At 37.8% G+C, this 20,680-nt stretch overlaps 1 protein-coding gene and 1 long non-coding RNA gene across 4 annotated transcripts; one reads left to right on the top strand and one right to left on the bottom strand.

Moving 5' to 3' along the window:
* The first annotated feature begins 472 nt into the window (after positions 1-472).
* Positions 473-12,345, top strand: SRGN (serglycin). Its single transcript, XM_010992796.3, has 3 exons — positions 473-631; positions 8,799-8,946; positions 11,415-12,345. Exons 1-3 carry the CDS (start codon positions 556-558, stop codon positions 11,650-11,652), a joined length of 462 nt encoding a protein of 153 aa, XP_010991098.1. The 5' UTR covers positions 473-555; the 3' UTR covers positions 11,653-12,345.
* Positions 1,590-20,621, bottom strand: LOC116155775 (uncharacterized). 3 transcript variants are annotated; one of them, XR_010381938.1, is made up of 3 exons: positions 20,488-20,621; positions 15,810-16,041; positions 1,590-3,093 (listed from the first exon to the last, which is right to left on the bottom strand). It is a non-coding gene; the product is annotated as an uncharacterized LOC116155775 (long non-coding RNA). The 3 variants fall into 3 exon arrangements; XR_010381939.1 differs by having other exon boundaries at positions 15,800-16,041; positions 20,497-20,621; XR_010381937.1 differs by having other exon boundaries at positions 20,497-20,621.
* Positions 20,622-20,680: the final 59 nt, after the last annotated feature.

Below are 20,680 nucleotides of genomic sequence, written 5' to 3'. Positions count from 1 at the left end.
TCCGACAACACTTTCTTGTAGGTTAGAATTCAGCTTTGAAGTTTCACTTGTTGAGCTTGGCTCAATAAGTTATGCTACTCCTGATGAAAAAGAAAATTAAGAGTATTTTATGTTGAAGGGCCTCAGTGATGAAAAGGCAGCATCTATCTCACTTATCAACTGTGCAGTGAGCTCTTAATGTTAGCAGTCTTGTGTTTAGATTGTTACCTGAAGAAAAAAAAGACAAACTGTCCAGAATGCTGATTCTACTGTTTTAGTGGGAAAAAATTTCTAACAGGCAACTGGCAAACAACAAAACTTTTGAAAAAGCAGTCCTGGGGAGAGTCCAGTGCAGTTTCATAATGGGTAGGAATAGTTACTTTGCTGCCTTTTTTTTTTTTTTTTAATCTTTCTGGGTTTGATGTGGATCTCTATTTGTTCAGGAAATTGTGACGTGTGTTCTGGGCAGGGTCTGAGGTTTTGGAACCTTTTCTAAAAGGAACAGAGGGCACCCTGCTACACTTCCTTGTTGTGAGGTTGGCGTGCAGGTGGTGAAGCTCAAGTGAGCTGGTCATCATGCAGGTGATCCTCCAGGGCAGCAGGCTTTTCTTGGCTCTCGCCTTCATCCTGATTTTGTATTCTTCAGCTCAAGGTAAGACCCAGGAATCTTGTCCCCCTGTAATCCTCCTTGTAAGCCCCAGGGTCCACACAAATAATTATATTCACTTTAAGGTACAGAACATATTATATTGTGGGAAAGCAGGCAAAAAAAAAAAAAAAAGGATTTGGGGGTAGCTGAACTCCTTAGTGTGAGGTGTGAGTTTGGTTACATTTGGTACCAAAAACAAAAACCAAAAAACTCTGAGCTGGTGAGGCCTTGTAAGTTCTCATAATGATTGAAATGTACTATTTTATTTTTGAATGAAAGTGTATGGTTTATAAATTTTTAAAAGCTCAAAAAAGGAATATAGAAAATGACTTACCCCTAAGTGTCTACTTCAATCCCAAATTTTAACATAATACGGTGGTGTCATAATTTTTGTGACACTGGGAAATGCTATTTTAAAAATCAGAGTAAATTTGACTGCATGTATTTTATCTTCTTTTTTAAACTTGGTTCTTAGTGAATATTCAATTATGGTTAGGTATATAGTTAATTCAAACCTTCTCAGATTTTAAAGAGAGGCCAAAGAATTTTAGGTTTCTCTATCATTCAGGGTTGTTTAGTCAGAATGAAACAACTTAAAACATTTAATGACTAAGAAAATGAAAATGATTAGTTTGTAAGAAAAATACAATTTCTTCTCCTTTGGTAAATAAGGGATCATGTCTGAATAAGGCAGAAAGTCATGGCCTGATAAATAGATGGGAGAATGTATCGTATGAAAACATTAAGTTCCCCCAAATCATAAAGGAAATATTGAGTCATAGTGACATACATGTCATGGATTTGTTTACTCAAAGTAACTTCTAGTCGTCTTGTTTTTACTTCCGGTGGAAATGAATATGTACAGATGATCTCAGATATATTCATTATGTATTGGAAATTTATAAAATCACTTTCTTCTTGTTATGCAATTATTGAAGAAAAAACCAACAAGTAATGTTGCTGAAACTTTTCCATTAATCTATTTAGTTTTTAAAGTATAAAACATTGTTGACTATAAGGAACAGGCTTTACTTGGATCTTTTAGGGGAAACCTTCAGTTTTATGAAATAATTCCCTAATATGTTTTGACAAGATCCAGGCAGTGAGGTCTGTGTTTGTAGCACAGACTTGAATGACCAGTTGGTGCTGGGTTCACCCTGACCAGAGCTATATGAGTCTTTACATTTTCAAAATTTCCCAGAAATGTCACATTTCCCAGTAAGATTCAATAGGGAAAACTAAAATTAAAACAAAACATTCTTTATGTAGTAGGTATTCTTCAGAAAGAAATGAAGAAAGAAATCATTATGAAATTGTATAAAGCACTAGCATTTATGTTGTCACTGGGTGGGTTTAGTTCTTTGTTGGAAAAGGAACCAAAAAAGAGAGAATGAATGCACTGAAAAACTAGGGTGTTTCCAAAGGAGAAGTGCATTTGGTGTTGCAATTAAGGGTCTGTGCCCACATCTGAATAAGAAGAAAAATAGATGTCCATCCATGGCTACATGGGTGAGTGACAGAAACTCAAGGCTGCAGTGCAAAGAAGCCACTATTTCACCATACTTCCATGTGATGCTGGATCTGATTCTGCAGCATTCTTTCCCCATTAAAAAAAATTTTTTTTTCTTAACCCACTGGTTTGATTGAATTGATCAAATCCACTAGACTGGCCTGCCTTTACTGAAACAACACATCTTAAATTACTGTATTGGCTTGCTAGGGCTGCCATAACAAAGTACCACAGACTGAGTGGCTTAAACAGCAGGAATTCATTTCCTCACAGTTCTGAAGGCTAGAAGTCCAAGATCAAGGTGTCAGCAGCGTTGGTTTCATTCTGAAGCTTCTCTCCTTGGCTTGTAGATGGCTGGCTTGTCTGTCTTCACCGGCTCCTTCCTCCGGGTGTGTCTGTGTCCCAATCTCCTCTTCTTATAAGAACACCAGCTATATTCAATTAGGGCTTATCCATATGACTGCATTTTATCTTAATTACCTCTTTTAAAGCCCCATCTCCAAATGCAGTCCCATTCTGAGGTCCTAGGGGGCGGATTAGGACTTCAACACATGAATTAGGGAAGGACACAGTTCAGCCTTTATCAGTGACTATAAGTCAAACCCAAGTAAAGAAATGGTGTAAAAGCGTGCCTACTGAGTGTAAAGAGAAGGAAGTTTGACTACGTGTGGGAGATCCCGGAGAGGACAGATGGCCAATCAATTTAACATAGAGCTCCAGGGGATTATTGATGAGCCTGTGAATCCTTTTATTGCCTTTTTTTTTGCAAAGATGTCCATAAAGAGGGGAAATGGAAAATCCATGAGCAGATATGGTCAAAGGAGTCAGTGCCAGACCAGGTGTCCACTCTACACTGCCTCTGAGATCACAATAATATTGATTCCACCTACCTGCACTGCTGTTTGACTGTAAAGTGATTTCACATCTGTTCTCTGGTGAATGATCATCACATTCCCTGTGAAGAGGAATTAACACCAATTTATAGAGGAGAAAACTGGATCTTTCATTCATCATCTCATTTGCTCTTCAAATCAACCTCTTGCAAAAAATTTATGAAACTTGCCCAAAGCCCACAACAACAAGCTAATCGCAGAGCTGGTCATCTGATTTCAAGCACAGAGTTAACTTTCTACTGCAATTTAGCTGTATTCTAGGTGGATTGGAGATTTTCTTTATTTAAAACAACCAACCTTGCTTTAACTATAGCCCTTGCTACAAAGACCACTGAGTTGAGGGACAGAAAGGGAGAAATTGAAAGCAAACTTGGAACTTTATATAGCTTGTCAATCCATGCAAGGGTGGGAGAACCTTAACCATCTTGTAGAATTTATTGGCCTGTAGGAAGCAACTTCAACTTAGATAGTGATGTCAGTTTGAATGCTACTAAATGATGAATCAAAATGGTCTTCTTCCCTCACTCGCAACATGGCAGTTTCTGCTTGTTTTTCTAACACGCCTGCAGCAAGTCTCATTAAGAATAAATTAGTAAATTGTGATGATTTGGGGGGAAAATTGATACTATAATGTAAAAAGGTATAGAGAGATTACTGGGGTAAGTTATTTGCTTTGGTAATGTTTATGCATAGAAAGTATTTTGCTAAAGCAGGACTAGTGACTCTGTGTGTGTGTGTGAGAGAGATGGAGTCAGAGAGAGAGGGTGGAGGTGGGCAGTGAGGGTAGTGATTCTAAATAAAAACCATTCTTTCCCTTTGAATCCACTACAAAATTAACCAGTTGATCTGCTAGTGGGACCTGTTAGGAAGATAATTTTTCTGTCCATGAGCATACTCCCTTTTACTTTTTAAATTATGGTAATCATAAGACATTTCTCTCAAGCAAGATCGAATCAAGGTACTCCCACACATCATTGGCTGGAACTGTTGAACTTTCACATCCTGCCAACATCCTTGAAAAAATATGTCAGGAACTTTGTGACGATGTTCTTTATTTTAAAGCAGATTTAAAATCACCAGTCATGATGATCGTTTGGTAAAGTGCAGCAATATAGAATCACTACATTATGCAGCTGGAACTAACATAGTATTGTAGGTCAATTTACTTTAAAAAAAAAAACCCTCATATTATTTTATTTATATGGAATATTCAACTTGGTTAAAATATTGAAACCAAAAGTAGATTGATTAGTGGTTACTGAGGGATGAGACACATAAGATACAGGAGCTGGATAGCTAAAGGATAGCCTATGGCATTCTGTGATGATAAAATTGTTCTAAATTTGTGATAGTTGCACATACTATGAATATGCTACAAACTTTTATATATTAGAATTTTATATATTAGAAGAGTGAATTGTGTGCTATGTTAAATATATACCAAATACATACCAAATTTTTTTAATTAAAAAAAAATCATCAGTCCCAAATTACATAAACTTTTTTTGGGTGGGGGGAGGGGTGGACTTCTACTTTTGATTTCTTTATAAATCTTGGAACAGCTTTATTGAGATAGAGTTCACATACCATCCAATTCACCCATTTAAAGTGTACATCAATGGTTTTTTAGTATATTCACAGGTAAGTGCAACCATCACCCTAGCCAATTTTGGAAAATTTTCATCACCCCCAAAAAGAAACTTCTCTTTATAAAATTTAAAAGTTGAGATTCTGAACTCTAGGGGAAATTCTGTATTTCAGAATTTTTCTAATTTACCAAAGTTGTGTTTTTTTTACAGCAGTGAAAAGATGTGATCTTTCACTTGGATACTTCCTCATAAAGTATCAGTTTTACTTTTCTGTTTAACGTCCTATCTATGCAAGCATTTCCTCAGCTAGATATTCAGCCTTCAGTCACAGTAGAGGAGAATGTCTAGACCTGCCTGGTCCAAAATGGTAGCCACGGGCCTCTTATGGCTACTAAGCACTTGAAATGTGTGAAATGCAGTGAGTACAAATTGGGACATGGTGTAAGTGCAAAATATACACCAGATTTAAAATCTTAGTATAAAAAAAGTGCAAAATGTCCATTAATAACTTCTATATTGATTATGTTAAGTGACAATTTAAAACATATTAATTTAAGTAAAGTGTTTTAAAATTAATGTCACTTGTTTCTCTTTAACTTTTAAAAATATGGCTGTGGTAACATTGAAAATTCCATACGTGTTCGTATGGTTCCTCTTGTTTCTATGGGACAGTGTGGGTCTAGATGGCATTGGGTGTGAAGACATCGCCCTCTGCTGGAGTAGATGTCGGATTTTTATCTGACTTAACATGACGAGGCTTCTAAGTAGCAATTCATTAGATGCCAAATTTCCTCAGGAAAGAATTGGAGATGGAGAAAGAGCTAAAAGTATGAAATACCTACCACGTGCAAAGGCTTGTGCTAAGTGTTTCACATACTTTTACCTCTTATAAACAGAAACTCTTTGGGATACTACTGTTCATACATGAAAGATGAGAAATTGAGAATCAGAGAGGTACTAAATGGTAGAACAAGAATTTAAATTTTGGTCTTTTTACAAACTATTTACTATCAGAGATGGATCAATAGGTCACTGTCATCCTTCTCAGCATCGGGAAAATTAGCATTTAAAGAGCTCTGACAGAGGTGTTAGATACTGTTCTAAGAACCTAACATTTATATCTCATTATTAGAGCTATTACTGTCCCCATTTTATGAATGAGGAAATTGTGGTACAAGGAGGTTAAGTTGGTCAAAGTCACATAGCTAGTAAGGGGCAGACACCGTCATGTCATCTTGCTACCTCACCTCCAGCCTCCAAGCAATGACACAGCTAAGCCATTCTGGATGCCTGGAGTCCCAGACCAGAAATACAAGCTATATTCAGGAACTATGGGGAAGACTGTAGCAGAATAGGAGTTCTGAAAGGAAGAATGAAAGAAAAAAGACAGAAAGAAAAAGAAAGAGGGAAAAGAACAATGGGAGAACATTTGAGAAAATGGGAGAACACCTGAGAACAAACATGAGAAGAAAAAAAAATCACCAGAGTTTACCATTGTCATTATTTTTGTGTGTTTCCTCTCATTTCCCTTCAATACCTGGTTATGTAGTTGTACTAACAACTACATTATGTACAGAGTGGTATTCTGCTTTTTCTCACTCTTTTTAAAATACAGATTTCCCTATGATGCTACATAGTCCTTTCCATAAGTACTATGTTTTTCCCACTTGGTTAATATTCTCTCATATGAATGCCTCATAATTTATCTGAGTATTTTCTATTGTTTTGATTATTTAATTATTTTCTGTTTCCCTATTTTTAAGTAATACTAAGGTGAACAGCTTCACATTATCTTTTATATATTATATTTTCTTTCTATATATATGTATATCATGTATATCTTAATGATGTAATAACTTGGAAATGCTGTATTTATAAAATTAATCAAACATATTAGCTAGGATAAAGTTGAGTGTAAACAGACATAATGGACAGTCATGAAGAAAGAGGACATTTTGAAAAAGTTCTGTGGTTCTGCAATCTTTTAAGAACAAAGTCTTTGGCCATCCCATTCAGATGTAAAGTGAACGTGACCTCGGTAGAGGCTCCACTTTTCAACCTCTCATAGTTGAGAACTGGACGCAACTTGTGCATATGCTCCTAGAAACACAGATACCCAGGGGGAAAAAAAGGCAAAATTCAAAAATTCATGGTCTCTGGGGGTTTAGGTAATGATACTAGGAGTAACTTTTCTTGTTTGCTACATTTTTAAAATTTTTGATAATGAACACATATTTCTTTTCTAACATAAAAGTTATTAAAAATTGCAACAAAGGCAGTCTAGATGTAAGGAATATCTAGATGACTCTCCATTTCTAAGAGAGAGTACTATAACAGGTAGAGACCCCTCTACACCCAAAGTCAGGAAACCCTTTGACAAGTTGCTGTATGAATCCATTTACATATAATTCTAGAAAATGCAAACTAATTTATAATGACTGAAAGCAGATTGATGGTTGGGAGGTGGCCAGTGGAGGGGGTTGAGGGGGAGTCATGAGGAGGGAGGGAGAAGGGAAGGATCACAAAGGGGCACAAGGAAACTCTGGGGGGTGTTGGATGCATTCATACCCTTGATTGTGGTGATGGTACCATGGTTTATCCATATGTCCAAACATTAAACTGTACACTTTAAATATGTACAACTTATTGTATTAATTCCGCTTTAATGAAGCTGTTAAAAAATAAAAATAATTTTTATTAAAATACTCAAAAATCTAAAGGTTCAAAGGTACATGCAGTGAAAAGTTAAGAGTCGTTCCTTCCACCATCTTTCAGCCACCAATTCCCTCTACAAAGACAATCAGTTTGCTGTGTATCTTTTCAGACGTGTTCCATGCCTACAGGCATATAGTAAATACATTCTTAAAAATACAAACACACACAAATGGTAAAACACAATGCATAGTGTTCTTTACTTTTTTTAACTTAATAATATACCTTAAAGATTATTATTTATCAGTACCCAGAGAACTACCTCATTCTTTTAATAGTTGTATAGTCTTGTAGACTGTGCCTCAATTCATTAACATTTAATTTTCTAATTTTTGTTATTGAAAAAAATATTGCAGTGATTGTCCCCAATACTATTTTTCATTTTATTTTGTTTTCTTAAGTGGTTGTTAACATTTATATCTCGATCTGTACGGACAATAACGTACAGGGCTTTAAAATCAATTTTCCTGCTTTTCAAGAATTTTAGATGTGTCCTTTCTTGTTAAGAAATTATTAGTCACACTTGTGTGAATCAAATATGTACTTGAGGTGGGGAGGAGATGAACCACTGGAAGGACAGTGAAATATTTCTCACCACCAGGCCTCCACATCCTCCTTGCTAAACCAAAGAACGAACAATTTATTTCATGAATTAATAAAGGATCTTCCATATAACCTCTTAACGGAGACTTTTGCACAGAAATTAAAAAGAGGCTGTTACAGACCAGCTTCTGTGAATAGAGGAGATTTGTTCTTTTGAAAACTCTGACTAGATCTGAGGGCAAAGAAAGAGGCCAAGTTTTATCTACTTTTCATTCCCAAGAACACCATATGGCCCTAAAGAACTAGAGCTCTGTAATATCTCAGGTACTACTTGGTGTATTCCTTAACCTTTCTGAGCATGATTCGACTCATCTATATCAGAAGAGGCAGGCTTTGGGGTCAGATGTAGGTTTCAATCCTGGGTCCTCTACTTGGCACCTATGTGGCCTCAGTTTTCCATTGTATAAAGTGAAAATAATAGTACAAAGATAATAATAGTTAGTATTATCAAGTGTTTACTGTGTGCCTGGCACTACGTTAAAGGTCTTTACATGCATTTTCTCATTTAGTTTTTGTGCCAGTTTATGAAGAAGAAGCATTCTTAGTACCTTGGTTTCTGGTGGGGGCTCAGGGAAGTGAAGGTTTCACATCTCACCAGTAGCAGAGCTGGGACTTCACTCCAGATAGCTAATTGCCAAGACCTATTCTAACCTTAAACTATAAGATACCTTACAGGGGTGTTGTGAGAAGGACAAATGGTGTACAGAAAAGGCTGGCAAATAGTGGGTGCTCCTGTTACATTAATAATCATAAAACCTGTCCACATCTTACCTACCAAATTTAACATAAATTTCTTAGGGACAGAGTGATTAGAAACAGTGTAAGAGATATTTATTGACCACATGGATTCCTTGTTTGGGCAGGTTCTCCTGTGCGGAGAGCCAGGTACCAGTGGGTACGCTGCAATCCTGACAGTAATTCTGCAAACTGCATTGAGGAAAAGGGACCGGTGTTCAACCTACTTCCAGGTGAATCCAACAGAATCCTTCCTCCAAGGACTGACCCTTTTTCGTAAGTGGACTTTCTCTGACTTTACTTCCACCAACCTCTGTTGAGATCTTGGCATGGAGGTGGGAGGGTTGCCCAGAGTGTTTTTCTTCAGGCTCTTGCTTTTGTGGTTTTGTTTTCACTGTACAGTACAGGGTAAAACTGTACTGTATTTACTGGTATACGAGATGCACAAGAATACATGATTCATCTACATTTTTGTGAGGTCTTTTTTTTGTGGCAGAAACAATAATTGAGTATTATTCAGAAATAGGTATTAAAATGATTGAATGTTATTTTATTAAGGCAAATAGAGCATATTATATATTAAAATCCAATAGGAGTCTATCACCTGAACAGATAAACAAAATGTAGTAACATCCCTAAAGTGGAATATTATTTGGCCATAAGGAAGAAGGAAGTACTGATAAATGCTAAAACATGGATGATGAATCCTGAAAACATGATGCAAAGAGAAGGAAACCAGGCACAAAAAGCCACATATCATATGATTCCATTTATATGACATGCAAATCCAGAGAGACAGAAAGTAGATTAGTGGATGCCAGGGGCTGTGGAGGAGAAAGAATAAAGAGTGACTGCTTCAGGTATGGGATTTTTGAGGGGTGATAAAAATGTTCTGGAATTAAATAGTGGCGATTAAAAAAAAAAAGAAGAAGAAATTAGGGAAAGGAAGAATAAATGGTCATGATTCATAAAAAAGAAAGCTAAACCTCTTCTTGATCAGATAAAACCTGCTTTAAACTAGCAAAAAAGACCCAATAGGAATTCATAAGTAACAAAAAATCAAACTGTATTAGAATCCATTATTTCAAAGAATATCAAAGGTATATGTAGCAAAAATATGTTATGAAAGAAATATCATAAAAGTTTTAGTTTTCAGACTTAAATAGAACACAGTATCATCTTCCCATCAGTATGCAGACATTTTCTAGTATCTTCTACATTTAGGTAAAATCCCTTCTTTGACCGTGTGTACACTCCAGCTGTTGCCCCCTTCTCTGCTCGTCACAGTAACACTTCCTGAAAGGGTTGCTGATGCTTACTGTCTCCCTCCTCCTCTCCTCAACCCCTTCTGGTCGGACTTCCATCCCTACCTTCCACCCAGAGTGTTTGTTAAGGCCACAATTACTCCTGGTTAACACAACTGTGGGTTACTTCTCTATGTTTAGCTTGCCTGATTTCTTAATTGCCTTCAAAAACAGCTGACCATCTCTCCTTTGAAATATTTTCTTCTCTAGGCTTACATGGCCTCACCTTATCTTGGGTTCCCTTCTATTTCCCTGGTTGTTCTTTCTCCTCTGATTAATATTTGATATGTTGGTGTGGCCCTGACTCTGTCCGGGGCTGCTTCTCTATCTGCATACTTTCTTTAGGTGACTTCATCCTGTTCCATGGCTTTTGCTACTATGTGTGCGTGTGTATGTGCATGTGTGCGTGTGTGTGTCTGTGTGTGTCTGTGTCTGTGTGTGTGTTGGGGGGGGGAAGAGAGCGAGAAAGAGAAGCTACCAAGTCTGTGTTTCCAGCACTGATCCCTTTTCCCTGATTCCACAGTCTAAACTAGCAGGCAGGTCACCCTCATTCCTCTGCATAGCATTTAGCTCCACCTAATATTTTCCTGATTTATTTATTTACTTTTTATTGTCTGTCCTCCCCAAGTTATAAACTTCTTGAGCAAGGACCTCATTTGCCATCTACCTCATCCCCAATCTATATCAGGCACTCAGAACAGAGATCAGATATTCACTGAATATTTATTGAATGCATGCATGAAAGAAACTCTGATCTGTTGCATGGCCTGTGTTTTATTATTTTCATGGAGTAAATGACCCATAGGTTGTGAAACTAAACTTTTGTCTCTAATACTTTGTTGCTTTGTACTTTTGGTGCTGAACGGACTTCTGACTACTACAGTGAATCCAGCTGAATGAATGCACTTATTTTGGGGGATGAAATTGAATGTCAATATGCTGGCAAATATAAGGCTTGACTTGTTACAAATAATTTCTTAAGGGTGAGTTTTGTTGAAGCACTGTGAATTATTAGAAATTTTGTAGAAATTTTAAATTAAGAAAAAATGTCATCTATCTAAGCTGATTTAATTGTCCTTTCTTTAGTGGGAGAAAATGTAAAAATGGGGTCTTTAAAAAAAAAGACCCCTTAAGTAAATCCCAAACATAGGGTTGCTTTGCTAGTGATAAGAACATTAGCATTTTTTGCCTGAGTCTGCAATGAGTAGATATGGACTTGATAAATGCAATGAGTTAGACACAGTAAGTACAGGCAAACATGTGGAAAGGTCTGACTTATTTTTTGCTTTAAAGTACTGAATAACTGGGAAACTTTTAACTTCTAATTTGAGCAACTGAGTAGCTGCATTTATTTTCTTATCTTCGAAATTTATTACGATTATCTTTTTTACACTTCAAACTTTAATGTATTTTTTTTTCCTTTTTTCTGTCTTACTTCAGAATGACGAGATCCAAGAACCTAAATGATATCTTCCCTCTTTCTGAGGACTTTTCAGGATCAGGCTCTGGCTCTGAAGCAGGATCTGGAAGTGGCTTCCTAAGTGAAATTGAACAGGAATATCAACCAGTAGAAGAAAACAATGATTTTTATCACAACTTTAGGTCTCTGGAGAGAAATCTGCCCTCAGACAACGAGGACTTGGGTCAAGATGGACTAGAAGAGGATTTTACCATATAAAAGAGAGGGTTTCCCACCTTGATGCTCAGCAATGTATTTTGTGTACCATGGTTAAATGATTAATTTGGGGACAAAAAGCTTTATAGAAATTTTAAAACGTCTGAAAAAGAAGTTTAAGTTTTATCATCTTTTCTTTCTCACGAATTCTTAAAGCCTCCTTTACCTATACTATTGCCCTAGAAAATACCTGCACTTTTTTTGTATTATATTCAACAACATCGCTATGAAATTAACCAGACTCCCCATGTCTATAAAATTGCTTTAAAGAATAAATTATATTGTTTTAAAAAAAATTTAGTTTGAGAAGCAAGTTGACAGGTACTATTTCATATCTAAGCCTTCAGGAACCTGACTCTCTGAATTCTAGATACGCCCCTTTTCTTATGAAAAAACACAGATGAAACACACAGTGAATGTATAGAGTGGGTATTTGATATGTTTTAAGGTGTGAGTTAAGCTGTTTTAACTTAACTGTTTTAAGCAGTTAAGTTAACTGCTCTAATATTACCATTCAATGTGTTTGCAGAGCTAGTGGACATTATTGCTTAGAAGTGTGATTGCTGTCACAATTAGAAACTTAACACCCAAATTAAAGCACAGTTGTGTTCTCAATACCTCATACTGCTTTACCTTTTTTCCTGGATATCTATGTATTTTCAAATGTTACTCTATTAAAGCAGAAGTATAATCAAAGGGTTAAGCTGTCTGGGATCTCTTGTTCTAAACTCAGAATATAATTATTTTGTTCAGATGTTTCTAGACATCTTATCAACAAAGTATCTGTAAAATTATTTTACAGTGAGAGCAAATTTTGTAACTAGAATCAAATCTCATTAACCAGCAGATGAAGAAAACAATCACGCTACAGTAAGAGGGCTATTCTTGTCCAAACACTTCTTCTTCTTGAAGGCTATTGCCATCTCTGTTCCCCTTAGTTCTCAAAAGCCTGTCAGCATCAGTGTCATGGATCCTGTTCTGCATCATCTAGATCCCCTCTTCAGAACCAAGGACTTATTCAAATTAACCTCTGTTGAAGAGAGACACCTTGTCCAAGGCCACACCTCTTCCCAGGGCAGTCTGCACCCAATGCCTGGTTGATGTGGGTATGTTAATGCCAGACCCCTCCCCTGAACTTGGGGCAACTCAGCAAGGCCATCACAGATTCAGAGCTCCCTGAGGAGTCTGCTGAGGCTTTGTAGGGACTGCTCTGCAGCTTAGTTTCTTTCTTTACTTAACCTTGCTTCTTTCCGTTCCCCACTAAGAGAGCTCCCTTAGAAACTTTCTGCACACTAGTTTTCATCTCAGAGTTTGCTCCATGGAGAATCCAACCTGCAATAGTTGGTGCCAGGATGGATAGAAAGCAGATGCCAAAGTGGAATTTTGGGAATGGATCACCTACTGCCTGGCTGGCAATGAGGAACCCATTCCTGGCTGTAGACGCAGAACAGGCACAGGAGAACATTGCAATTGTTCAGACTTCCACTGATGATGAACTGGGATGGTGTACCAATGGAAGGAAGTGCACTAGGGTGCAGTGTATCAGGCATCTGAGGCATATGGGGAAGTAGTAATTATAAAGACAATGGTATTAAATGGCTCTTGGTGGAGGCAATTAATGAAAGGCCAAGGATGATTAATTAAAGACTAAATGTGAAAACAAATGGGCTTCCTCAGCACCATATCAAGAAACTCTCTTCTGCAGTGGAAGGGCTAGAAGGGTTGAGGCCCAGGCCTAAAATGTAATCCTAAGAATAGCTGAGTTTAAGAACGTTAAGTTGTCAATCTACCCAAGTTTGTTATGGGTCCTGATTGGGAAAATACTGGACCTTGAGAAATGAGGACATCTGGGTAGAAATGTATCTGGGTTGATACATTCAGAATTTGAATCCTCAGATTTCCTTGAACCCTCTGAATCTATAGAAGGGGCCCACTCCTTAAGAACTAATGCTTTCCTCTGGCTTAAAGATGATTAAGAGGCTTCTGCCCTTTAAGACCACATGCATGCTCCCTCAAGGTCTGCCCCGCCTCCCTGCCTAGCCACGAGATCAATTACTAAAATTACAATATAACCCAACAGAAAAGTGTTGGGCCTGCTAAGGAGGAAAAGTGAAGGTTCTGTAGAACTTAGCTGTTATGTACCTCAGAAGCCAAGAGAGTGTCTATGTGACTTTAAGAGTGTTAGATTAAGGGATGGAGGCAAAATATCAGGTTGGATAAGGGGGTGTTTACCAATATGGAACTACTCTTCTGGGATACAGGATTTAATACTCTGGCAAGAACCCCAAGAGAAGGTGTTGACATGCTGCTATAAATATTCTTAGAAGCTTGGAGAAAGTGACAGCCCCTCTTAAGTGAAGTAGAAATGCTAGAACTGCCATGGCAGGCACAGAAGAAGGGGTCAAAAGGTTTAAGGAAGTGAGCATGCTAGAATGAACAGACTGTGTAAGCTTCAGAAACCTACCAAAAGACTTTGTTCTGCAGGAAGGCCAAAGCAATGGAGAATACGCTGGTGAGAAGGACAGCATCTCTGAGCTATCAGTGGTAGATCTCCTCTGAAGGGCAGAGTTGATGGTAGAATGTTATTACAGGATGGAGTTCACTAATAGCCATGGGAATGATGGGGTCCAGAAATAATAGAGACCAGGTGGCAGTGTTCAGCCATCAGAAGGCAGAAGGAACAAGGGCATAATGAAATACAGGAAGCTTGATGGGCAAAGTTATGGAGCGACACCTTCAGAGGTAAGATAGTTGGAAAGAGTTCTGCACCCAATTCCAGTATGTGTTGGCAGGAGGTGGGGGTGGGGATGGAAATTTCCCCACATCAACCAGCAAGTTTCTGACACCAGCTGGGTGTTCTACAATTCAACTCAATTCTGACACTATCTACCTAGAGAGAGCATCAGATCCACAGGTTAAAGGCTCAGTCCCACAAGGCTGACCTCCACTTCAGATGCCAATTGCAAACTTAGGTTGTTACCTGTGCTTCTGACTGACTGGCTGTAAATTGGATGTTCCAATGACCCCTTCCTTAGGTTCAATTAATTTGCTAGAGCGACTCACAGAACTTAGAGAAACACTGTATTACCTAGATGACAAATTTATTATAAAAGGGTATAACTCCAGCTGGATGAAGAGATACCCAGGGTAAGTATCCCAAACAAACAGCTTCTGTCCTCATGTAGTTGGTTCCCCAACGTGGAAGCTCTCTGAGCCCTGTCCTTTTGGGGTTTTTTGAAGTTTCATTACATAGTTACGATTGATTAAATCATTGGTAATTGAACTTAATCTCCAGTCCCTTCCCCAGAAGTCAGAGGGTGGGATTAAAAATTGCAAGCCTTTAATCACACAGTGAGCTCCAATGGCCAGCAGTTCCCATCCTTAGGTATGGTCCAAAAGTCACCTCATAAACAAAATAAATGATACCTTTCTGGCTTTTCATCTTCTAGGAAATTCCAAGGGTTTCAGGAGCTCTGTGCCAGAAACAGTGGAGACCAAATCTATATATTCCTTGTTATAAATCACAGTGTCACAGCTGGGCAGCCAACAAAGGTATTGCTCAGTCTATTCAATCAGAAAAATTGAGGATGAATGATCAGGAGGCTTAGGCAGCTGCCTTAAAAAAAAAGTATGAACCCTTTGAACAGTTTCTTTACCTGAGCCAGTTTTCAGACCTGGAACCCACTGACTAAAAGAGAGGTTAGGTGTTCTGCAAATAGACCCTGTGACACCATGGCAAGTATATACACCACTGATTCCTCTAAGACTTAACCAAGGGAACTGATGGCCATTAACTCAGGTACTATACCCTGGGGAAAGGAGAATATTTAAACATTTCAAGGACAGTCAGTCATAGGGTCTAATTGACTTTGATACATGGAGACCCAAAACATCATCATGGCCTCCCTGTTAGTGGGGCATTAGGTGATGAGGTAATAAATGGAATCTTGACCTAGCTCACGCTGGTCATTTTTCCAGTCCCCAAAAGTGTCATTAGAATGGGCATATTTGGTAGTTAGCACAACCCTACATTGGTTTCTTGACCTGTGTGACAGGAGAAGATCAAGTGGAAATTTCCAAAGCTACCCACCTCCATCCACCAACAAATTAAAAACACATTTATTCCTAGGGGAATGTCAGAGATTAGTACCTTTACAAACCTGAAGGATGCAGGGATCCTGGTCCCCAGTGTATCTCCATTTAATTCACCAGTCTGGGTCTTACAAAAACCAGATGGATCTTGGAGGGTGATAGTAGACTACCACAAATTCAACAAGGTAGTTCTAATTGCAGCAACTATGCCAGATGTAGTACTTCTGCTAGAGCAGAGTTACACAGCTTCAGATACATGGCAGGCAGGCACTGAGCTGATAAATGCTTTCTTTTCCATCCCTATCAAAAAAGAGAATCAGAAACAGGTTATGTTCTCTTGGAATGGACAACTGTACACATTTAGTCTATTCCCAGAGTTATGTTAAATCTTCTACCCTCTGTCATAATGTAACCTAAAAAGACCAGGACTGGCTGGACATCTCAAAGAATATCATAGTGGTCCAGTGTATTGATGGATGTGAGCCTGTGTCCAGACCCCCATGTTATGCAACCACTGATGAAATGACATCTCTCCCTCAGCTCATATCTCACGTCTATGGCCATATGGTGGGGGCAGGAAGTGTTCTTTATGACTAACTGGCAGCGTCAGAATAAGATCAAGCTTAGTTCACAGATGGATTGGCCTATAAATATAGGTTCAAGTCAGAAATGGATGGCAACAGAACCACAGTGCCAATCAGGAACAGCCTTGAAAATAGCTGTGAGAGGAAATCCTCCCAATGAGCAGAGCTTGAGGTGGTATACCTAGTCATTTACTCTGTGTGGAAAGAGAAGTAGCCCAAGGTTAGGATATATACAGTTTCATGGGTAGTGGTAAATGTTTTGGTCTGTTGGTAAGGGGCCTAAAATAGAAAGATTAGAAGATTGGGATTAATAAGTCTGGGGTAAAGGCACATGAATGGACCATTAAGAGAAGATGCAAAGTGTGAAAATCGCTGTATCAAATGGCAATGCAAATCAGAAAGAATCTATTACAGAAGAGGCACTAAACAACCAGGTAGACAAAATAACTTGGGTAGTTATCAGTCAGCCTCTGTAATAGGCTCCCTAATGATAACACAATAAATTAATGGAGGAGTAGCCATAATGGCAAAGAGGGAGGCCACACATGAGTTCCCACCGACCATGACTAATTTAGCTATTGATGTTGCCAAATGTCCCATATGCTAGCAATAGAGCTCACTGCTGCGCCACTTATATGGCACAATTCTTCAAGGAGATTTTGGTGGCAGGTTGACTATATAAGGCCTCTTCCATCCTGGAGGGACCAGAGATTTGTTCTACCAGGAATAGACATGAATTCTAGGTATGTACTGTCTTTCCTACCTATTGGGCCTCCAGGAGTATTCACAACTAAGGGCTTACAGAATGTTTGATTCACCAACATGATTTCATATATAATTGCATCAGATCGATGAACCCACTTTACAGCAAGGAGATTCAATTTCCCTCAAATAGAGGCATATAGGTTCAACTCAATCCCACTAAAGATCACAGCAGCTCCTCTTTTTTAAAATAAAAGTGGATTAACAATTCAAAAATTTATATGGAAATACAAAGAACTTAGAACAGCTGAAACATTCTTGAAAAAGAACTAATTTGGAGTAATTACACATCCTTACTTCAAGGCTTATTATAAACCTACAGTAATCACTGCATTGTGGTATTGTGTGAAAGCAGACAAATAGATCAATGAAATAGAATTAAAAGAGCCATAATTATATATTTAATAGATTTTTGACAAAGGGACCAAAGTAATTTAATGGGGAAAGGAAATTATTTTCAACAAATGATGCTGGAACCATGTGTACAAAAATAAGCCCGCAAATCTTACCTCACATTATTTGCAAAATTTAATTTATGACAGATCACACAGCTAAATGTAAAAGCCAAAATTCTCAGATCATCCAAAAACATTATTAAGAAAATAAATAGTGAAGCTACAGAATGAGAGAAAATATTTGCAATTAATGTATCTGTTATAGGACTTGTATCCAAAATATTTAATAAACTATAACTCAAGAAGACAAACATCCCAATGAAAAATTGGCAAAAGTATTTTTTCCTTTTTATTGACATATAATTGACTTATAATATTATATTAGTTTGAGGTAAAGAACAGTAATTTGATAATTTAATGTATTTTGTCTATATATTATAATGCTGACCTGAACATCAGCAATAATAGAGATGAACTTTAAAACGTGTATGAAGATGCTGTCCTGCTCTACTAAATAGAAATTTTACAGGTACACAAAAAAGCACATTTAACCATAATGTAAAGCTAATCCACAGACCACTGTTTTCACAGAAATTTCTGCTTTATAAACTTGGGTTAGGATTTTTTTTGTTTTCCTTCCCCTTACTGTCTTACAGTTTACTTTTTTTGTGTGTATGGTAAAAAAACACATAACATAAAATATACCATTTAAAACATTTTAAAGTATACAGTTCAATAGTGCTTATATTCACAGTAATGTAAAATGGATCTCCAGGACTTTTGCATCTTGCAAATCTGAAATTCTATACTCACTAGACAGCAACTCCCCTTACCACTTCCCTCCAATCTCTGGTAATTGCCTTTCTACTTTTGGTTTCTATGAATTTGACTACTTTAAGTAACTCATGTAAGTAGAATCATACAGTCTTTATGTGACTGACTTACTTCACTTAACATAATGCCCTCAAGTTTCATGTATGTTGTAGCATGTGATAGGATTTTCTTCCTTTTTAAGTCTGATTAATATTCCATTCATCCATCCAGGAACACTGGAGTTGCTTCTATCTCTTGGCTATTATGAATGAAAATGAGTGTTCATATGCACTATGAACATGGGTGTGTTAATGCCCTCTTTGAGACCCTACTCTCAATTCTTTTGGATCTACACCCAGGACTGGGATTGCTAAATCATATGGTAGTCCCATTTTCATTTTTTTGAAGAAACTCCATACTGTTTTCCATAGGGGCTGTACCATTTTGCAGACTCGACAAGTTCTGATTTCTGAACATCCTCACCTACACTTGTTATTTTCTGTTTTTTTAAAAAAAACAGTAACCATCCTAATCAGTGTGAAGTGGTATCTTGTGGTTTTGATGTGCATTTCTCTGGTGATTAGTGATGTTGAGTATTTATCATATGCTTGTTAAACATTAGTATATCATCTTTGGGAAAATGTTTAAGTCCTTTTCCCATTGTTTAATCAGTTTACTTGATTTTTTGCTACTAAGTTGTAGGAGTTATTAATATACTCTGGATATTAAGTATATGTTATTGAGTTATAGGAGTTCTTTAGATATTCTGGATGTCTTATTACACATATGATTTGCAAATATTTTCTCCAATCCATAGGTGGCCTTTCCACTGTTGTGTCCTTTGATGCGTGGAAATTTTTGAGTCCCATTCATCTACCTTTGCTTTTGTTGCCTGTGTTTTTGGTGTTACAAACAAGAAATCATTGTCAGTTCAACGTCATGAAGATTCTCCCCTAGGTTCTCTTACAGGAGTTTTATAGTTTTAGGTCTTATGTTTAGGTCTTTAATACATTTTGAATTAATTTTTGTATATGATATAAGACAAGGGTCCAACTTCATTCTTTTGCATGTGGATACCCAGTTTTCTCAACATCATTTGTGACAAGACTGTCCTTTCCCCATTGAGTCATGACTGCACATTCGTCAGAGACCAACTGACCGTAAGTGAGGATTTTTTATTTTTTATTAGATTTTTATGATTTAGAAGTTTTAGGTTTACAGCAAAATTGAGCAGCAACTACTGAATTCCCGTGTATTCCCTGCTCTTCTCTACATGCCAAAGAAGTTTTTAGTTTCCTTACGTGAGCTTAAGATTGCACATTTTAAACCTTTCCCCTTTTCAAATACATGCATTTAAAGCCATAGCTCTCCCTCTAAACACTACTTCGCTATTCCATAAATTGTTATGTTGTATTTTTCATTATCTTTAAATTTAAACTATTTTAAAATTTCCAGTCATGTCTTGACACATAGGTTTAGAATTATGTTGCTTAGCTTCCAAATATTTGTGGATTTTCTGGCTTTTTGTTATTTTTAGATTAATTCTATTGTGGTTAAAGACTACACTCTAATTCCAAGCCTCTCAAATTTGAGACTTGCTTTATGGCCCTGCCTCACAAACTTGATACTGTTTCGTTATGATGGGATAACTGATGCATTCAGACTACTTTTTTTCCTGCTTTGGTTACGTATAGAGTGCACTGTGGTACTTCTACACTAAGTTTTGAAATCCTAAAACAGTATTCCACTCAGGGTAAGTCCTCTAGGCTGACCCTACAGTGATTAGGATGCGGTTAAAGCCAGAGTACCCTTAAGCAGCAGCATCTGACTTTTTAGGAAGGCTTTCCTCTCCTCACGGAATGGCTGGGCGGTACAATTGAGCCGCGAGTCCTCCACAGCTGGGGATAGATAGTTGATGAACTATCTGCGTACTTCATGAAGGCACGGATGTAGTACCCTAACATTTCTTTTAAGGTGGGGGGGGGTCTCTTCAGAGGTGACAAAGCGAATAAGTGCTCAAAACTCAGTCTCTGAGCAAGAGGGAAAAAGTTGGGTAGAGTTCGAGAAAAGTGGAAGAATGCCTTATCCCGCGATTAAGAGAGCACGTCTCTCGCGAGGCCTAAAACAGGGCCTCAGGTAACAGCTCCCTTTCAACCCGGTGGACTAGTGACCAACCCGCAGAGAGCGCCTACCGAACAAACCTTTTCTTCCTTCCTTTTTTCTTTTCCAGCTGCTCAAATTTCCACAGGGAAAAGGAACCGGGTGTGGCAAAAAAAAAAGAAAAGAAAAGCCTTTCAGAGAACCACCGGTCACGTGACGGACAAAAGGGCGTGGAGGGCCAGGAAAGCCTACGTCAGCCCTTGCCCCTCCCACTTGACGCTCTCT

The sequence above is a fragment of the Camelus dromedarius genome, chromosome 8, assembly GCF_036321535.1.
Source record: "Camelus dromedarius isolate mCamDro1 chromosome 8, mCamDro1.pat, whole genome shotgun sequence".
NCBI lineage: Eukaryota > Metazoa > Chordata > Mammalia > Artiodactyla > Camelidae > Camelus > Camelus dromedarius.
This window is presented reverse-complemented; position numbering and strand designations above follow the sequence as displayed.

Bases quoted from the DNA above. Each gene is read 5' to 3' on its own strand.
- SRGN (XM_010992796.3), top strand. From the start codon at position 556: ATGCAGGTGATCCTCCAGGGCAGCAGGCTTTTCTTGGCTCTCGCCTTC. The intron at 632-8,798 runs GTAAGACCCAGG...TTGTTTGGGCAG, and splicing joins TTTGTATTCTTCAGCTCAAG to GTTCTCCTGTGCGGAGAGCC. The intron at 8,947-11,414 runs GTAAGTGGACTT...GTCTTACTTCAG, and splicing joins CCAAGGACTGACCCTTTTTC to AATGACGAGATCCAAGAACC.